At 33.3% G+C, this 20,662-nt stretch overlaps 1 protein-coding gene across 5 annotated transcripts; it reads left to right on the top strand.

The window, feature by feature from the left end:
* The first annotated feature begins 4,949 nt into the window (after positions 1-4,949).
* Positions 4,950-19,452, top strand: LOC112795609 (uncharacterized). Of its 5 annotated transcripts, none has more exons than XM_025837623.3 (10): positions 4,950-5,314; positions 7,981-8,098; positions 9,063-9,159; positions 10,304-10,410; positions 12,191-12,313; positions 12,445-12,598; positions 13,191-13,251; positions 13,340-13,707; positions 16,586-18,107; positions 18,560-19,452. In XM_025837623.3, exons 1-10 carry the CDS (start codon positions 5,187-5,189, stop codon positions 18,792-18,794), a joined length of 2,913 nt encoding a protein of 970 aa, XP_025693408.1. In that variant the 5' UTR covers positions 4,950-5,186; the 3' UTR covers positions 18,795-19,452. The 5 variants fall into 5 exon arrangements, with proteins under 5 accessions (XP_025693408.1, XP_072090852.1, XP_072090850.1 ...); XM_072234751.1 differs by having other exon boundaries at positions 5,009-5,314; positions 10,304-10,397; XM_072234749.1 differs by having other exon boundaries at positions 5,014-6,609.
* The last annotated feature ends 1,210 nt before the right edge of the window (positions 19,453-20,662 follow it).

Below are 20,662 nucleotides of genomic sequence, written 5' to 3'. Positions count from 1 at the left end.
TATTTTTTTTTACGAATTTTTAATTGCCATTTTGATCTCTTGTTCCTTTGAGAATGTCAAAAGTCAAAACATAATTTTTGTAACAACATTAATCATCATTCTAATAATAGCAAAAAATATTCTTAAAATTAAATCTTAAATCGTAAAACTTTGTTACGAGGAGCGGAGCTTAGTTAAGACAAGGGAAGCTATACCCCCAAACTTTTGATAAAAAAATTAGTAATATTTCTTTAAAAAAATAAAAAAATTAGTTTAATTGGTTTAAATATTTTGCTATGATTTAAAGTACCAAAGTTTAATCTTTATCTCTTGTTTTTATTGCATAATAATTTTTAGTTTTAAATATTCAAAATATGTTAGATTTGGACTGAACTGAATGTATTCGCATTCGCAACTCTCTATTCAATAAGCAACATTATCTATACCTTTGAGTTCAAATATAAAAAATTAGGTATTTTTTATTTATGTAATTTAATATTATTTTATATTTTACTGATTATTTAATTTAATTTTTTATATGATAAAAAATATTAAAATATTCAATAAGTATTGATATTATTGTATTTGTATAAATTGATAAAAAAATTCAATAAATATTATAAATTTTAATATTTGTAATTCTAACTTTTTTTTACATATTTTAGAGGATATATATTCAAATTTTTATATAAAATAATCATAAAAAATCAAAGAATTGATGCATTTTTTAAGAAGAAAGCTAATATTCAAGAAGGAGAACATATAACTTTTACAATATCAACACCTGTAGATAGTTCTTCTACTTTAATGAATCACGAAAAAAGTGAGATACAACCTCCAAAAGTTCAAAGAGTTGCATTTGATGAGTTTGACCTTAATTTTTTGGAACGAGACCCTGAAAAACGGATTTAAATTTGGCAATATCACCTAAATCAGAGAGATGATGTTAGACGAGTTTAGACGAGTTTATCTTAAATGAAATTCATATCAAAAGCATCTTGACAATTATTTTTTATCTGCTCCCCCAAATTTTGTTTCAAGCTCCGCCACTGTTTGTTACGGAAACTAATTGAAGATATTATAAATATAATGTCTTAATTATATTAAAATCTAAAACAAATTAAAAAATTAAAAAAATACTAAATAATCAAATTTTTTTCTTAACCAAATTTGATTAAATCAAAATTTACATATCTTTTTTTTCATAAGCTCTTCTTTTCTATTATCTTTTTCTTTTTCGTTCTTTTTCATTATCAAAGACAAAACTAAATAAAAACATTAGAGAAAAATCAAAAATTAATTTTATAATAAAATAAAATTAAAACAAAAATTTTACAAAAATTAAATTAAAATTTATATATAATTTATATAAAAAAATTTAGGAGATTATTGTCCCCTTCCTCATAAAAAAGTTTTGTATTCATTATCATTGTTATCATCATTATTATATCATCTCCTTCTCATCCTCTCTCTTCTTTTTTTCCTTTAGCATTGTTGTCTTCTTTTCTTTTTAAAGAAAAATGAATAAAAAAATTACAACATTCTGTTTTATATTTTTGTACAATTCTTTTTCAGCATTGTCTTCTTCATCAAAAAAAAAACTGTAACATTTTATTTTATGAGTCACGTTTAAAAAAATTTAGTGTCAAAATTAAAAAATTTCTATATCACGGTTAAAAAAATTTTATGCTATTTTTTATATATGTTTTCCAAACAATTTTTTCTCCTTCTTCTTATTTTCATACTTTTTTTTGTTTCACACTCTTATAATTTTTATTATTTCATCCTCTACAAAGAATAAAAAAAATTAAACAAATAAAAAAACGAATAAAAATAAAAAATTATACTATTTTTTATTTAGATCTTTTTTACGATAAACACAAAAAACTTAAAATATATATATATAACTTTATAATAAAAATACAAAAATTCTGCACGAATAAAGAAAAAAGAAGAAAAATAAGAAGAAAAAAAAACTGCAGTATCAAATAACTTTAAAAAATTCAGTGTTAAAATTAAGAATTTTTTGTGTCAAAATTAAACAATTTTTGTGTCCACAGTTAACAAATTTTAATGTTATGTTTCACGTGAAAATAAATGTTAATTACCATCTCAATATTCTTATCCTTGTGAATCACCTTTTATATGCTATGATTTTCTCCAAGATAATCAATTATCTTTTTCTCCACGACTCTTAATAGAAGAACCTATTCAACCATTAATTCAAGAACAAAACGAGTTTAAACCCATCATTCAAAAACAAGAAGAAAAATTAGATCGTCTCAGAAAATTAATGAACCCAATTACTACAAGCATGCCTATCCTCTCTTTTATTGTACTACCATCAAACGTACGCGTAAAAATAAAGTCAACTAAAGAGAGTGGTATGGAAGAAAGTTGGAACCTCAAGTGAAGGAAAATGAAATAATAGGTGAATTATATAATAAGCAAGGATATTGAGTGCATTGAATTTGAAAGAGTGGTTAAAAATTTAGGATGAGTTAAACAAGTAACAAATTTTATCATTGAGAATGATTTCACACTAACCAGTAATCTCGATAAATTTGTTAAACCTTTATCCATTGAATATGAAAACAATGTTGAGAAGGAATGTTCACAATCTTTAAATTACACTTTTAGCAATAAAATTAATGTAAAAGAAGTTAGTAATCAAAAAACAAAAGTTATCATAAAAGAGTTAAAGAGGTAAAAATCATATTAGCAAATTATTTGAAAATTTCTCTTTATTCAACACATTTTTTAAGTGAATAATTTTTTTTAGAAATTTTTTAACCTACGTCAATATATTTTATTGAAGTACAGTGGCTAATTTCAAACTCATTATTAATTGGAAAGTAAAAAAGAATCAAATGTTAATCAACAATACAAATCAAAGTTCATAATAAAATATATTCTGAAATTTAAGTTTTAAAAGTGGTGTAAAGTTCAATTCATTGCGATTCGAATAAAAGTTTGAAGCTTAAAAGGAAAATTTAAAAATTTGTCCTCTCCAAAAGAAATATCAGGAGCAACAAAAAGTTCTTTGAGAAGTCTAAAATTTTGTAAGAAATTTTATCTTCTTGTTGGATATCTAATATTTTTCTTGGATTTGAATCTAAAGTCTGAATTTCATTTTAGAGAGTAAAGTGTAATTTTCTACCCTTGAATAGTTTTTTTTTTTATATTTATTCTTGGTCCCACCTATAAAATTAATGATGAGAGATCACATTTTACTCTCTAAAATAAAATTTAAATTTTAGAGGATCCAAATCTATTTTTCTTTTATTTTTTATTAAAAGTAATTTTTTTCATTCAACTAAATTAATCTAAACCAACATTTTTTGTGTGTGTCTAAACATGGAAAGAAACAAAGCAAACACTATTTTATATCCGAGCAGATAATTTATTGGAGATCAACACAAGACTTAGACCAAATAACATGATTGGAGTTACTCTTAGCATCATATGTAGCCATCCAATCTGCAGCTCTATTTACTTCTCGGGACACCCACTCAACGTGAACAAGCTCAGTACGAAATCAAAACTCCTGAATCTTGTGAACCAAATCTGTTACTTCAGATGAATACCCACTTGTAAGCTCATGCATGATTGACAGAATATCAAAACAATCTGTTTCACATATAATATCCCTCAAACCACAATCTCAAGCTAAAACCAGCCCCTCTAAGCAGCAAATAATTCACATTTGATGATAGAACAGGTGGAATGCTTCCAGAGCAGCCTAAGATCCAATCTCCCTTAGAATCTCTAATAATACACCAAAATTCCGCTAAATTTGAATCTAGATACAAGTTTGTATCATAATTAACTTTAAAACTGTTGCCTACCGGCGGTTCCCAACACAGACAATTTCGAAGAAATCTAAAGGCATTGTTTCGATTCCTGTAAACCTGTAAGTCCTTGACGGTAATTCTGGCCAAGACAACAACCTTGTGGTTTGTCCAAGAATTGTCAGTGTTGAATATGTCATTGCACCTATGTTTCGATACCCACTAAAGTCCTACACCAAAAAACATCTCATTGTTAGCCAAGGCCTTCCAAAACCACTCTTCAAAAGTAGTATTAGCCGTCGAGTCCAAGATATTAAGATCCAACATATGCCAAATTGTCTTTGATCATTCACAGTCTCTAAAACAACACTTCATAATCTCTTGTGCCTTGTTACATCTCTTACACGTATCTAAAGAAGCTAAATGACACTTAAATCTAAAGGTCTCAATTGATAAAATATCATGTAAGCTAAGCTATATAGTAAATTTCTTCAAAATATTTATATTTCACAATCAATTTCAGTTACTATTAGCATTTCAATTTAATATTTTTTTAATAACCATCTATAACCATCCTTGCACTATTTTTTTTGTTGCTATAGCCCCACTCCCATTGATCTAAACCAACATTTAATAATAACGAAAGACACTTTTTAATTTGAATATGGAAATAACAATGGTGTTAAACTCGGATATGAGGAATACATGTGCTTCACGGCCATGTGGTGTTAATGGAATAACTCGGAGGGTCGAGTTGTTTTAGATATTCCATTTCATGAAAAAAATTGACAACAACAAACAATTCGGAGGGTCCGTTTTCTAACTTCTGAAATTTATATTTGTCCAACCACAAATCGGAACATACGATTTCTTAAGTAAAATTTTAAAATCAAATAACTCGTATGGTCTGATTTATGTACTCTGAGTTTTTTTTAATTTTTTAACACAAATCGAACAATCCGATTTGTGTACTCTGAATTTTTTTCCACTTTTTAAACACAAATTAGATGGTCCAATTTGTGTACTCCTACAATTTTAAAAAACACCAAAAATTACTATGTTAAAATATATTACTCATATTACTTCCATATTAAAATTTTTTAGTCACAGAAAGAAGCTCATAAAGTTATTTTTATTTTTTCTTAAATAACATTCGTAGGTAAAAAAATATTATTTCCTGAATAAAAAAATTGAGTGCGCGTGTAAAACTATAAAGCAAGTAAATAGAAAGTTCAATTTGGTCAAATTGATTTCTTTCCCACCCGTACTGAAGTCATACGTAGTTGTTGTTTGTTGATGGTAGCACCTCCACCATCTCGCTCAACCAGATCTGAATACATAGATCACTCTCACCATTATTCCCTTCATTTCGATCCGTTTCGTCTTGCTTCTTGCTTGGATTGCAGCAAGTGAGAAATGCAGCGTGCTTCTGTCACCGTTGAGGAACAGCTGTTGCAAAAAGCGATCAAGGAAGAGTGTCCATGGGAGAACCTTCCCAAGCGAATTCAACTTACCCTCTCTTCCAAAGAAGAATGGCACAGAAGGTTAGAGTAGCTTCCTCATGCTTCCTTGCAAAATCTCCATGCTTTCAGTTCTAACCTAAATTAAGTCCTCACTGTTTTAAGAGTTCAGGGTTCGGAGTCTCCGTCACTTGGGGCTCTAATTACCATAATTTTTCTCGTGATGTGCTAAGAGATTGCAGTTTGAGAATGTTCTATTAAAGAGTGAACAAACTGGACAAGATAGAATTGAAAAAAGTGTGCATTAGGGAAAAAGAAAGTTATGATAACATATGTGGTTTAGAAGATAGGAAGAGAAGACTAGTAGAAGCACATAACTTGGTTTGATCAGCCTAACCAACCCTAATTAGTAGGGAAAACAAGGGTAGATAACTTTGTATGTTGGATCCATGAAAATAAGATACTGAGGTATGAGCCTGTTTGATTTGCATCTCCATTTTTATCATTTTCTGGGATTTTGTTAAAAAAAATTATGAAAAAGATAAAATTGCCTTCTATTTTTGCCTAAATGCTATTTCTTTTCTGTATTTCTTTGAATTGTTTCCTTACAAGATTATTATCAGAACCCATTTGGAGAATCTTAATAAATTACAAAACCCATTTTGTTATCCAGTAACATCAAGTCAACAACTGCCTCTTTTATTGTTGCTGAAATGGCCCTGCAGTTGGATAGTGGTGCAACATTTAGTATTGAGCAATCAATATTTGAAAATTTCCATGTGTTGTTGCATATGTTAGACTTAATATGCTATGCAATAGCCTTTAATTTCCGAATGTGATCAACTCCCCTTTTTAAGAATTACTTGGTGCAAAGTTCTATGATTTTTCATTAGCTTATTTTTGTACAGTGTTTAATTTGAATCCTGGCTAATCCGTTTTCAGATTTTAGCTTTACTTATAGGAGAGGAAAAGATATACATCCTCTGATTTTTGTAAGCTTGTTTCAACATGACTGGTCTCTTGCTAGATATGTTTCCTTTGCTTGTTTTTGGTAAATTGGAGGTAGGCGTACATAATAAATAGGATGGGATGGGATGGTACCGAAAACAACACAGGATGGACTGGATGGTGCTGGCACCAGATGGTGGTTACCAATGACTTGGGGTTGTTCCCGGTGCTGGGCAGAGGTTGCCAGTGGCATACGGGTGAACTTGGGTGGTGGTTGTGGGGTGACAGTATGTGGTGGTTACAGGAGTGGGTGGTGGTGGGATCTAGGGAGAAAATTGGGATGAAACATACTAGTCAATCCTGGATCTCGTCTGGCCCAAAACTGGGATGATGGGATCTACGGACATGGGATGGCTGGGATTTGAACAAAGGTAGATGGAAATTCTGTGATATGAATAACATCTATATTGTATATAACTTTTTTTTCTTTTTAAAAAAAGCAGAAAATCAAGAGAAACCATGTATTAAGCATCATAACTAATAATCCAAAATCTTAAGTTCTATATTTCATACTAGTTCCATAATCCATACTAAATAAACTCATAAAGTCATAAATCCTAATTTAAGTTGTCAATAACCAATCATCATGATAGAAGGGCAGTGAAATTACCCATATACCTCTCTTAAAACCATCATAGAAGTTGTTATAAAGAGGCAAAGTCGGGTTTCAACACCCGTGTAAGATCCCAGTTGCATTTGCTGAGAAAGGCTTAGATTTTGGCCCAGATCCCACCAGGATCCCAGCTGGGACATCTGGAATATAAAAACCTAGATTTCATCTGGTCTCTTCTCGGATGCATGCTGGGATGGGATTGGTTGCCGAGATCCCATGAGATCCAACGAGATTGACTACTGTATTGTGGGATGAAATAACCAACTTAAAATTATTATTATTTTACTAGGTTAGGCTCATTTAAAATATGGACAATTTTATGAAGAGGTTTTTGTGTGGAGAGAATGAAGACGAGTATATAATCTACCTTAAAAATTAAAAAAAATAAAATGACATATTCTTCTAAATAGATATCTAACTATTTATCAAAGAGAATCTTCATTCTCTTTTTTTTCCTCTTTACCATAGCATGCACCTTAAAATATTTGTGGAGCTACCAAAAAATAATTTAAAAGAACTAGGCCACTTTGTACTTGGTTAGCTGAGTTTTAGCTGTTGTCAAACACCCCCCTAAATTTTCACTGGTTTGATGAATCTTTTCCTTGGGTTATTAGCTGGAAAATAAAAATCTATTATTATGCAATGTACACTCAAGAAAATTCTCATTCATTCATGAGTAGTTTATTTATTTACTTATCTATACCCATTATGACGAGGATTAAGGTAGATTGATAACTGTTTTGGTCCCCAATTTCAGTTTACAATTTTATCCTTATTGTTCATTGTAAAAAATAAACACATAAATGGTTATAAAACTGTTCTCCGGTTACTCATTGCTCCCCACTTTCTGAGAAATAAAACTGTCCAGTTTCTTCATTTTTTCTCAGTTTCACATTTAAAAAAAAAAATATAGACATTATATCTTTTTTTGTTATTTCTTTAGATTGAGATCAAGTTTTCAATTATATTAACATAATTTTAAAAATTATTTCTCTTGTGAATAATAGATATTCAAAATATGTCACACATCAGTTTTTGGTTTTCATGTGTTGATTCCTTGACTATACATTTTAGAAGTACATAATTAACATTTCCTTTAATTTTGTTGGCCATGGGAATTGCTCTGCAGGATAATTGAAAGTTGCATAAAGAAGAGACTCCAATGGAATAATTGTTTTGCTCGAAAGGTTTGTAGAGAAAGCGAATATTATGAAGACATGATGCAGTACTTGCGGAAGAATCTTGCTGTATGTGCTGTACTAAATACCTGTCTCGTTCTTTTTACTGCAATTTGTATATTAAATAAATTGTTCTAGAACATTATATCCCTACTTAATTGGAGTTTTAATGCTGAAAAGATAAAATAATGTCAACTTTTTAACTAAAATAGCAGGTCTTTTGTTTTTACTGTAGTTGTTGGATAATGTTTTGTTAAAACTAGTATCATGTAAGACAGAAAATATGGTATAAATTCTGTATATAATAAGGAATATGATAATCCACTAGTTGGGAAAATAAACCTCAGAAGCATGCAAAGTATTATGAAACACGTATGAGATGTAGAGAAGTAACAAGAAATAGTCAGGGCATAAATGAGCCCTTCACCGTAATTCCAGAAGTTACTCTTGAAGAACTCCCCACTAATGGAAACTATGGTCTTTGGAAATCCATAAAGCAAAACTTCCTCCGTAACAAACAATGCTGTCATTTCCTTGGTGTGAAAGAGGGATGACCTTGAGCATGTTTATTGAGCCTATCAACATCAACCAAGATAATTGGCTTTGGCAGTCCTTTCAAGAAGTCCGTTGATAGTGTCATCCTGTGTGGTATTAGGCATAGGAAGCATTTCCACTTATTCGCCAGGAATGGAATTTCATTTTTTTTTTTTTTGTCAAACTTCATATGCACGCACATATTTCTGGATATTGTTTTGCACTCTCTATTGAATCATTTCAATAGTAGGAGACTCCTTGGAGCAACAACTGGTTTATCTTCATGTGACCTCAAGGTCACAGATTCAAGCTGTTGAGTTAGCCACTGACACTTGTGTACTCGGCAGTCCCTTTTTGTTCCTGAATCGTATTTTATCTAAAATTTTAAAAATTCAATGCAAGATGTATATACTAGTTAAATATTGGGCACTGGGCAGTGCTCTTGTATGCTTTCATTGCAAGCCACCTGTATTTATTTATTTATTCCTTTCTTTCGCAGCTTTTCCCGTATCATCTAGCCGAGTATGTCTGCCGTGTCATGAGGATATCACCTTTCAGATATTATTGTGATATGATCTTTGAAGTAATGAAAAATGGTATATTTTACTTGTTTAATTTCTCTAGTGCATTTGCTCTCCATGATGGCTCTGAATTTTTTTCCCTCTATATAACTTGCAATGAAGTGTTTTGTTTTGTTTTTTGTTTTTCTTTTCCTCCTCCCCCCACCACGTGTCTGGCCATCTTAATGAGCCTTTCTAATACCAACAAAAATTTTGTATGATATATTTTCTGACTGATGATTCATCTGTAACTTGAATGGATAGAACTGGAATGTTAGATTGTTCTTAAATTGAGAGTTGCTTTAATAATCCTGGTTGGTTGTCTACTTGTCTAACAAAATCTTTTCTGTAAAGTCGGGTGGTGTGAATAAGTAGTTGGTAAATAGGAATGTCCCTGAAGTCAGGAGGTGATGCTTCTAAGTTTAAATAGAGGGAGCAAATTGGTGCTATGAGATGAAATGTGATATGTATTGATTACAGGTTGATGGTAGTATATATATAAAGCGAGCCATATATGTGAGGAAACATATCATGAGGTGATCATATGCCTGGCAATTATGCAGATCTTCTGTTGAATTTGATGTCGATCCAACAGCCATTATGGTTATAGCAACTTTAATTTGGGATTGTTTTATTCAAAAAGCAATCACGTTAGGGAGAAGGGCTTCTAGTTGTGCGGTTTCCTGAGTATGCTTGAAAACAAGGGTTAGTGCTAATGTTTGGAATTAATGATAAAATGGTTAAGAAGACAAGAGGCTGGTGTATGGAGACCAAATAGTAAAAAAAGGAGGGAAGGGGGGGTTGGGGGGGTTTACAAGTAGCTACATCTTAGAACTTCTGTTAATCTCAGAAGTTATATCACAGAACTTATGTATTCTCAATGATAATGTTACTAGTTACACATGTTTGTATAGACGTATAGGCATTCAGTTTAGCAGGTTTCACATGAAACCTATACCACACTCTATTCTAGGTAGCACTCTATGTTGTAACTTCATTACTTGCCTTGCAGCCTATATTTATTTCTGATTCGTTGTTACTGTATATTATAGTCTGCCAATCAAAGAATCCACTCTAGTACCTGTGATGCCCTTCCCTTCCCTTGTTATTTGTACCAACCTAATCTTTATTTGCAATTAAGCCTGTTTTTTGAATTTATTAAATGTTTAATTTTACGCAGAGCAACCTTATGACAGCATTCCAAATTTTAGTGCTGCGGATGCTTTGAGGCTTACAGGAATCGGAAGAAATGAATTTATTGATATAATGAACAGGTGCAGATCTAAGGTACTGGATTGATTTACGATAGACAAACATTAATATATAATTGGTACATGGATTTCAAGTCTATTATTTTATGTTTGACATCAGCTGTTGCAATGTTGTGCCTATCACCAAGGTATCAAGAAAGACACTAGGTCAAATCTGATTGCCTAATCATTTGGTGAATTGGTTGTATTATTATTTGGTTTCTCTTCCTAGCTTAGCCTTTTTGAGATGTTCATGTTTACCAAGAAATCCTCCCTGATTCTAGGAAGTGATTCTCTTAATTCTAGCTATTATACTTCGTTAATTTCTCTATCAGGAGGAGACATTTTTTGTATAGAATAATCTGAATCATATTACCAAACATTTCAAGTTGCCATCAGACAAAATCTGTGTGCAGTGCCTCATATTCACAATCATGGCTGATAGTTTGTCAGTCACTGAGGGTACCCTTAAATGGAGAATACCATCCAATTCCCATGTATTTAATAACTCAACTAATTAGAGGGTATTGTTTGCTTGTCCTACGCGTCAGTCTCCCTCCTGGCTTTTGACCATCACCATTTCATCCAGTGATCTTGAGGGCATTCCCGATCACATTCTAGTGTTCCGGAATGTGAATGATTTGGTACACGAGCTTATGGGTGACTTCATGTATTACCAAACAAAATACTAGGACCATGTTTGTTTGTATCTCTATCCGTAGTGTCTAATTGTTTCTATAGTTTGTCTCGGGGAAGCCTCAAAGCATAGCGTAGGTTGCTTTTGGATTCTATCTCTATTAGAAATATGGAGACAAGAGACATAGACAAAATGGCGAAGATGGCTATTTTGTCTTCAGTTTTAGAAAGTACAGAAAATACATGAACTTTCTGTCTCAGACAAAAATTTTGATGTCTCTGTCCTTGTATCCACAACCAAATGAGTTTCAGTATACAAACACAGCCTAGGGTTCAAGGCCATGGAACACGGGCAAACATATGTTTTATCACATTCAATATGTTACTTCAGAATGATTGCTTGTGATTTTCTTTCTTAATGGGGTTTAGAGTAGGAAACTTTGATAATTAGGAAAATAGTAAAGAGTAAAATTGAGATATAAAATGTAATAACTTCAATGGAGAAATGTAGGTTTGCCTTTTATGCAATCATATACCACAACCAGACTGGATGTGGTTGATATTTCTGTGTTCATTAGCAAAATCTACATGATCATTTATGATGCATGGACACTGACACCAACCTGGGATATGACATAACACAGGATACGCGGACAAGCGAATTTTAATTTGTTACAAAACACGGGAACACGACATATATGTAAAATATAAAGTATTTTCTAGAGTAATGATATTTTGATATTTATTGATATTAAAATATAAATTAATTTTTAAACTGTTTTTAATATCTTTTTTTAATTATATAGAGTATTTAAAATACTTTTTGTTATAATAAATAATAATATATACTATTTCTAAACTCATTTTAAGAATACATGTTAAGAGTAAAGTTGGACACACTGACATATGGTATTTAGGTGTGTCTAAGTGTGTCCGAAGAAGAATTTTTTATTTTTTATTAAGATGCAGTTGGACACAGAAGACACACGTGTTGGATGAGAGTCGATGAGTGTCGTGTCCGACACGTAGACACGGCAACTCAGCAAAGTGTCCGTGCCTCATTATCATTGTTTAATTATCTAGGGAATGTATCTTAATTCTGGCCCTCATAAATTTCAATTTGATTTTCATAAACATCTCTATGTTCTCAAAATTTGGATTTTTTTTCTTGGGTTTTACAGAAAATCATGTGGAAATTGAACAAATCAATTGCCAAAGAACTTTTACCAACACAACCTGTGGATTTTCCAATTGAACCGTGGTGGGGAGTTTGTCTTGTCAACTTTACATTGGAAGAATTTAAGGTGAGTTGTGCTTAAGACCCTTTGAGTATGGAAGAAGAGTTGTATGTAATAATGTTGTCACTTTTGTTAAGTGCAGATAGTTGTATATTCCCTTGTCTTATAGTTTTTTTTTTTTTTTCCTGCTATTTTAGAAACTCTCAGAAGAGGAAATGGCCACAATAGACAAAGTGTGTAAGGAAGAGGCAAATTCATTCATCTTGTTTGATCCGAATGTTATCAAGGGTCTTTACAAACGGGGATTGGTCTATTTTGATGTTCCTGTATATCCTGATGATCGGTTTAAAGGTGTGTTCTATGTGTTAAAATGTGCTCTACGTTTTACTCTGAATATCCTTAGAGGTATATTCACGGAGAATTAAAGTTTTAATCTTGAAGCTTAGGATATTCCTTACACATCATGGTCCAAAGCATATGCTAAACTATATGGCAGAGAGTTGTACATCAGTCATTGTCCCTAACAATTTTAGTTTTGGTTGCACAAACAAATTGGCAAAACCAAAATATAGATATATCTTCTATCATTTACATTAGTTTCTACTCAACCTCATGAACAACTCATTTCTAGGTAATAGTAAGTATATTCTAACCATTCCAAACTCAATACTGTCTAAAATAATGATACTAGTTATGTTTCTGTATCTTGTGCCTTAGCTAATGATTGGTCAGCTGTGTAGTTAATAATTATGGTGAATTAAATTTTGTAAAATATTAATAGTTGGTGTGCTTGTGTAATCATTCTGAGGCTTATAAAGCCTATTGTGTGCAATTATACTTCATCAGTAATATCTTTTTATTTTGTGTCCTTGTGTGGATCATTTACTTGTTAATGGCTATCTGATCAATTGGCTTGAGAATTTTTATATTTATGGTTGTTCAGTTTCTAGGCTCGAAGGTTTTGTTTCCAACAGGGAGCAGACTTATGAAGATCCCATTGAAGAGTAACATTTATTTCAGTCTGTATCTTTTTTGTTAAACTTGCTTTACGTACATTGTGTCCCTAATTCTAAGGTTTTCCTATTCTTCCAGGTTATTATATGCAGTATTTGTTGTTTCAAATGAAAACGCATCTGTTACTGAATTGGCAAGTACCCTACAGGCAGACTTGGCACAACTGCAGGCTGCTGCTTCTTTTGTATGTCGATTGGGATGGGCAACGAAAGTAATTGATCCAGCATCTATTCTTCAAGATACAAGTGCATCTGGGTCTCGTAGAAGTATAGTTAGCGATGAATTTGGTCAAGCCCTTGAGAATATGGTTATCAATAATGATTCCAACCGGCAAGGAGATGCTTCAAGTTCCGGAAATTACGGTCCACGTTCTGCCTATACACGTGCAGCTTTCATAGTAGATGCTAATATAACATCCTATCTTATGATGGGTTCTGTTTCACCAGGTTTCCTTTCACTTCTCCATCATGCTGAAATTTATTTGCTAATGATTCGCCAGCTTTCGTTGTTGATTTTTGAGCATTTTGTCAATAAGATAATAGATAGGAATGGACAGAGTTTGATAAGTTTAATATTTATATTGTTCTCAAAATAAAGGAAAATAGTAGCTAGTTGTCTACAGAGCTTTTTATTATCCGTCATTTTGCCTATATCGCTCTAACCACCTTGGGTAAAATATTAGTGCTAGAGGTATCTTGCATCCCTATGAGAATAATGGAGCCCTGGTGTCATCTTAGGGGACAATATTTCCTAATAAAATTAATATCGACTGTGAGTGAGCCGTAATAATCAAACTTGCAGAATTCTGTGCGAAGTCTCTCTGGTCTCTTTGCATATCATATAGGTTTTCTAGTTATATGTTATACAAACCAAGCTACTGAATGAGTTGTTATTCCATGTAAATAGGCACTATAATTTCTTCAATGTAAAATGGGATAGCACTTACTGTTCTTAATAAGTCCATTTCCAATTCTAATGGATTTGGTTTTATGCATGATCATGTCTATTCAACATATAAATTCGTGAACTAAAACTTCTCTCTAGTAATGCACATTAGAAGTGAGTACTTTCAAGTAGAGAAAATAAAATATAACAGCGCCAGATCTTGAGGGTCTGCCAATGCTGTTCTAAAGAGGCCCCAGAATTGGGGTACTTTATTTTGTGGAACTACTTTTTCTGTCTCTCACTTTTGGTCTCGCATACATTTTCTCTCACCTATATTCTCATCACTTAACCACATCCACCCCAAACTTTAACTTCTTCGTCCATTATCAAGGTTAAGAACACTCCCTAATGCTACTTCTTTCTTCTCTGGTGACCACAATAGTTAATAGAGTGAGTTGAAGAGTGAGCTAAGCAAAAGTCTAGAAGAGGTAGAATCTGTTAGATTGTTAAGAGTTGGTAGCAGATAGATAGATCTTACAACTAACTAAGGTATGAAAACTCCCTTCTACTCCTTTGTAATAGCTTATTGAATAAGCTACTCAGCGATGTATATAAGCAGTGAACTGAGCTTAAACTCAGTAATGATATAACACAATAAACATTCATTCTCAATTCTCTCAACTCTTTCTTCTCTCTTCTAACTCTCCTCTCCTCTCCTCTCCTCTCCCTCTCTCTCTCTCTCTCTCTCTCTCTCTCTCTCTCTCTCTCAAACTATCATGGCATCAGAGCTTCAGATTGCAAAAGCATGGATCCTCCGCCAATGCCACCGCTGGGAAATGTCTCTGCCTGCAGTTGTGCCTCCCTCACATTCTCTTCCGAATATCTCTCTCCGACTCGATGATCAGAATTTTCTTCTCTGGCGCCATCAAGTCCTATCGGTAATCAAAGGCAATCGCCTCTTCAGTCTTGTTGGTTGGTGTGCTCTTCATCCTCTGAAATTTATGTTGCCGGAGGATGCTCTCAATAATGGCGCATCCGACGAGTTTGAGCTCTGGGAAGAGAAAGATTAGACAATCCTCATGTGGTTGATGTCGATGATGACTGAAGGGTGCTCACACTTGTTGATTGTGAGTTTTCGTGGCAAATGTGGTAGAAACTTGATCTTTACTTCACGTCGCAGACAACAGCACACATGCAACAACTGAAAGTAGGGTTAAGCATTATAGAGAAGACTTCGCAACCTCTGAAGGAATGTCTCCTCTCTCACACTTTTCTTTTTCTTTTAATTTAACGTGACTTAGGGTACATTTGGGAAGCTTCAAAAGTGACTTTTTTGAGCTTTTGACTTATAAAAAGTAGTAGTATTAATGTCTAGTGTAATTTTCAAAACCAAATTGCAGCTTTCTAAGAAGCTATTTAGGAGCTTATAGAGAAGTTTAAAAAAATGACTTCTCTCATAATACTACTACTTTTTATCATATTTCTATAAAATAAACACTTTTAGAACTAAAAATCCAAACACAAAATAACGTATTTATAAGCTACTTTTAATAGAATCATTTATTGTTTAAGCTATTTTTTCAAAAGGAGCTTAATTAAGCTGTTTATCCAAACTGGACCTCAGTGGTGGTGGTGGCTTCTGCTGTAATCACCACTCACTATCCTACTTTTGCACCAGTTTAAACTATCGAATAAAACACCAAAACCCCAAAATAGTATGACTTCCCAAACATTGAGTGGCTTGTCTTGAAAATAACAATAACACCGGTTTAGGTTTAGGTTTATGCTTTACTTCATATTTGTTGGTCATCACGGATTCAACTTTGGGGCTGCCTAAATTGCAAAAGAGCCAGTGATTGAGAGCATTGATGGCAAAGAATACTGACATAGTTGATGATTTAAAAAATAGGCGAGTAATTAATTTGGCTTCTACCATATCAACTTGAGATATTGAATGGTTCTAAGATTTCGGGCTAGATAATGAAGGGTATTGTGGTGGTGATTTTCATCCGATACAGCACATACTGATCCTGTTGATAAATAATGAATTTGTTTTTGGTTTGTATGTTACACACACATACTCTGCAACAAATGCTTTATTTTCTTTGTTTATTCTTTTAATTATATTTATTTATTCTCTGCATTGTTAGCGTATTAAAGTTTAAGGAGAATTTTTTAAAAATAATTTGACTAACAATTAGCAGCTAATTCAACTTCCATTGACCACATACTTCCAGAAATAAGCAATCAATCTAAGGTTAATAATCTTCATTACATGATAATCTATTTCATTTTCTTTTCATTGATTTCCAAATCCATTATTAACTTGTTCATGCTTTTTTTCGTATTTGTACTGTATACCAATAGCAAAACTATTATTCTTGTGGTGCTATTATGTGTACTATAGTCTGACCATGTTCTCCCTGTAACCTATTTCAGGCCTGAAATCTCATGCTGTTACACTATATGAAGCCGGCAAATTAGGCCATGCCATCATTGCTGATCTTTGCAGGGATCTTGGCACTCTGGAGGGTGCAAAATTTGAGGGAGAGCTGCAGGAATTCGCAAATCATGCATTTAGCCTGCGTTGTGTATTAGAATGTCTACAAGCAGGTGGAACTGCATCCAATGAAAAAGAGGAGAAAGGTTTTAACAAGATGGATGTTGTGACTTCATGCACTGATGAGTCAAGTTCTATGAAAGCTGAAATCCCTCCGGCTGGGAAATCAGAATACTCTGTTATTGCAGAACTTAGGATGAGTGGTGATAATTTAGATCTAGATAATTTGGCGGAGGCTTCTACTTCATCAGAAGCAGTTCATAGTAGTGCATTTGCAACCCATTCTACTACTTCGTTAGATGATGCAAGTATAAGTGGGAAAAAGAAATATCGGGTAGACATTCTCCGCTGTGAAAGCTTGGCTTCGCTTGCACCAGAAACTCTTGATCGTTTGTTTCTTCGTGACTATGATATAGTTATGTCCATGGTGCCTCTTCCTCAGTCATCAGTTCTTCCAGGATCCACTGGTCCAGTACATTTTGGTCCTCCCTCGTATTCTTTTATGACTCCTTGGATGAAACTAGTATTATATTCGTATGCAGCTAGTGGGCCTCTTTCAGTTATCCTTATGAAAGGACAGTCTCTGCGCTTGCTTCCTGCTCCCCTGACTGGTTGTGTGAAAGCTCTCATATGGTCTTGGGATGATTCTACAGTAGGAGGCTTGGGAGGAAAGCATGATGGAAATTTAGTAAATGGAAGTATACTGCTGCACTGTTTAAATTCCCTTCTTAAACATTCGGCTGTCCTGGTGCAGCCGCTTGGTAAGTTTGATCTCGACGAATCTGGAAAAGTGGTTTCCTTGGATATCCCTTTGCCCCTAAAGAACTCTGATGGATCAATTGACCCCGTTGGAGAAGCTTTAGGAATAAGTGAAAAAGAAAGCTCAAAGTTGAATTCTCTCTTGACTGACTTGGCAAACAAGATTGAACTACAAACAGTTGGATATATTCGCATACTGAGATTATTTAAAGGAGCAGATTCAGAGCAGTTCTTACCCGCTAAAGAGAACTATGATTGGGTTCCATTGGGTGTTGAATTTGGGATGCCGCTGTTCAGTCCAAAGTTATGCAATAGTATATGTAAGAGGGTAGTTTCATCTCAGTTGCTTCAATCTGGCTTATTTGGTGAACACCATAATGCTATGCAAAGCTTAAGAAAAAAGTTGCATGACATTTGTGCTGTGTACCATGCAACTGGTCCTGCTGCAAAGCTTCTTTACCAGAAAGAGCAAGTTAAGGAATCTTCACAACTTCATATGAACTATGCTAGCGGAAGATGGAAGCCACTTGCAGAACCTTCGTCTCTAATTTCAGGAGCAACTAGTGAGAATCAAAGGTTAAAACTTGCTAACCGGCAGTGCTGTGGAAGTGAAATTTTGTGCTTTGATGGCAGCAATCTTAGGTTGGTTAAACTTTTACAAATTAAGTTCTTGAATATTGTTGAATTTATTTTATTTATTTATCTTTTTTATCAGAGGAATCAATTATCACAAAATAAATTTGCTTGTGGAATCCTTTACCAGTTTAAAATTGAAAGTACAATAATTTATAAAAACTTCATTTATATAGCTTGTATTTTTGTTTTTGCTGTATTAGTTGATAGAGATATAATCATTCATGTTTTTCCTCCTATTAGTTTAAGCTTTTGGGAAAATGGTATCATAACATGGTATCATAACTTCTATGATCGAAAGGTCTAGAAAATTCACGCAAATCCAAAAAAAATCTCTTGCATGAGAGGCGTGTTAGAGATATAACCATTTATGTGATTCCTCCTATCAACTTAAGCTTTTGAGATAATTAGTATCATGATATTAGTTAAATACAATTCTCAGAAACTGTATAATGGTGCAGGTCTTTTGCCTCCCCTCCTGGCTATGAAGCTGCGACAAAGCTCAATGAAGAAGCGCGGCAAGTTGACACAAAATCTGAGGCAGATGAAACTGATAGTAAGGAAGTAACGCTTCCCGGAGTAAATCTCATTTTTTATGGTTCTAAGTTGCATCCATTTGATATAGGTGCCTGCCTCCAGGCTCGTCAACCTATTTCCTTAATAGCAGAGGCAGCAGCAATCAGTTCCACAAAGTAAATCTCAGCCTCTAATCTAAATGTGTGCGCTTGTAACCTACATTTTGAATACTAAAATGGACTCAGGTTTCTTGTTGGCTTTCCACTTCAACAAATTCCTACCACTTGCTAGCACACAAAAAGGAGTAATGTAATCAATTTCTTTGATGGGCTTTAGATTCTGTAGCTCTTTCTGAGCCCGGGGTTACTGCTAGTCCTCTGTTGATTATTATATTTGTACTTCGATGTTTATCCTAACCCCAAATTGTTTCATCTTTTCGAAGTGTTTCATATTACGTTCCTGGAACATGAGTATTGCAAGTAAGGTATCATGTTTCATTGTCTTCTAGCACTTCAGGAAATGACAACACTAGCCTTTCAATCAGAGAGAAAAAGACGGAAAAGTTCACCTTTGTAAGTGGCAATGCAGCTTTGTTCTATGGATACTGTAGTCTGTAGCCCATTGAGCAGCACAAGTTTTTGGGACGTTTTATTTTTTTATTTCTTTTGGGTGGCGTGGCAAGTATTTCACGAGGTCTATTATTTAATATAATTGTAATGTCTATTCATATTTATTAATATATAATAAGAATGTAGTCGATGATTCTTTGATTGACACATGGTGCGATGAGTTATTTTTTTATTATTAATAAGAATGTAGTGGATAGTTCTTTGATTGACACGTGGTGCGATGAGTTATTTATTAATATATAATAAGAATGTAGTGGATGGTTCTTTGATTGACATGTGGTGCAATGAGTGCTGGACAAGTATGTATTCTAGTTGAATGACACGTGAAAGGTAAGAAAACACAGTAGTATCATGTTGCACAACAATTTTTTCGTACAACTTTTTTCTTGTTTGACAAAAGAAATTTGAAATTTGAAATTGGCTCACTGAAATTTTTTCCAAAAAAAAAAACTTTTAAGATTTAATCTTTTCTCATTTTAAATTTATGATTTGAATTTTTTGCGCTCTCATTCCTAATTTTCTTTCTCTCTCAAATCTATCATTTTCTGCATCTCTGAAGAAGTAGCTCCGAGTTTTTGGGACTCATTCGGTGTTTCATAGTCCAATCTTATCTTCTGCAACTTTCACCTCTTTACCCTATTAGCATCGGTGATATTGGTACCATCTACCTCTGCCGCCTCAGATGACTTCCTCTCCTCTGAGTACGATAACTACAACAACGGCGACAATGAACCTCTTAGCAGAGGATCTTCTTGGAGTGCCTAACTGCAAGGAAGTTAGCATCATGAACATTAGTGTCGCAAGTCCAACATAAGCTAGCCTGGTCCGACTAGCATGAAATCCTAGCTCTAACCTTGCACAGTTTGCATTTCATCATATCTACCTTCTCTAATCTTTATTTTATTTCATTTCTCAAATTAGAAAAATCTTATTGTTTTTGCTCTCTGCTCTTTTCTCTTAAATGTGGAGGAAAAAGATGAAGAAAGAAAAACAAGTAAATTACGTTGTCTTATTTTATAAATGAGAAACTTGAGTGATGTTGGAAAGCATTATCCAACTGCCAAATGGGCTGTCATGTTTCAAACAAAGAACAAGCACAAACAATAACACATAATGACCCTTCTACTACTACGATTATTGTAACTAGCAAGAGAATTAAAGTTCCTAACCACGTAAGTAACTATAAGTTGTTATTATTATAAATTATGATACCTTTTTGAATTTATTTAGTTCATAAACTAATGGCTATGACATTGGTGAAATGATTTGTTTGGCAATTTTTTAATAGTGTTCATCATGCCTCCATCCCAATAGTCTAAGCGTATAATGTATACAATGGACTAAATTTTTGGTCTATGAATAAAATGAACATCACCTATACTATCCAGAATAACCATCCGAATACTACGGATAATAAAC

Source organism: Arachis hypogaea, chromosome 4 (assembly GCF_003086295.3).
Source record: "Arachis hypogaea cultivar Tifrunner chromosome 4, arahy.Tifrunner.gnm2.J5K5, whole genome shotgun sequence".
NCBI lineage: Eukaryota > Viridiplantae > Streptophyta > Magnoliopsida > Fabales > Fabaceae > Arachis > Arachis hypogaea.
This window is presented reverse-complemented; position numbering and strand designations above follow the sequence as displayed.

Coding starts and splice junctions, on each gene's coding strand:
- LOC112795609 (XM_025837623.3), top strand. CDS start 5,187: ATGCAGCGTGCTTCTGTCACCGTTGAGGAACAGCTGTTGCAAAAAGCG. Junction 12,599..13,190: donor TCCTGATGATCGGTTTAAAG/GTGTGTTCTATG, acceptor ATGGTTGTTCAG/TTTCTAGGCTCGAAGGTTTT. Junction 13,708..16,585: donor GATGGGTTCTGTTTCACCAG/GTTTCCTTTCAC, acceptor AACCTATTTCAG/GCCTGAAATCTCATGCTGTT.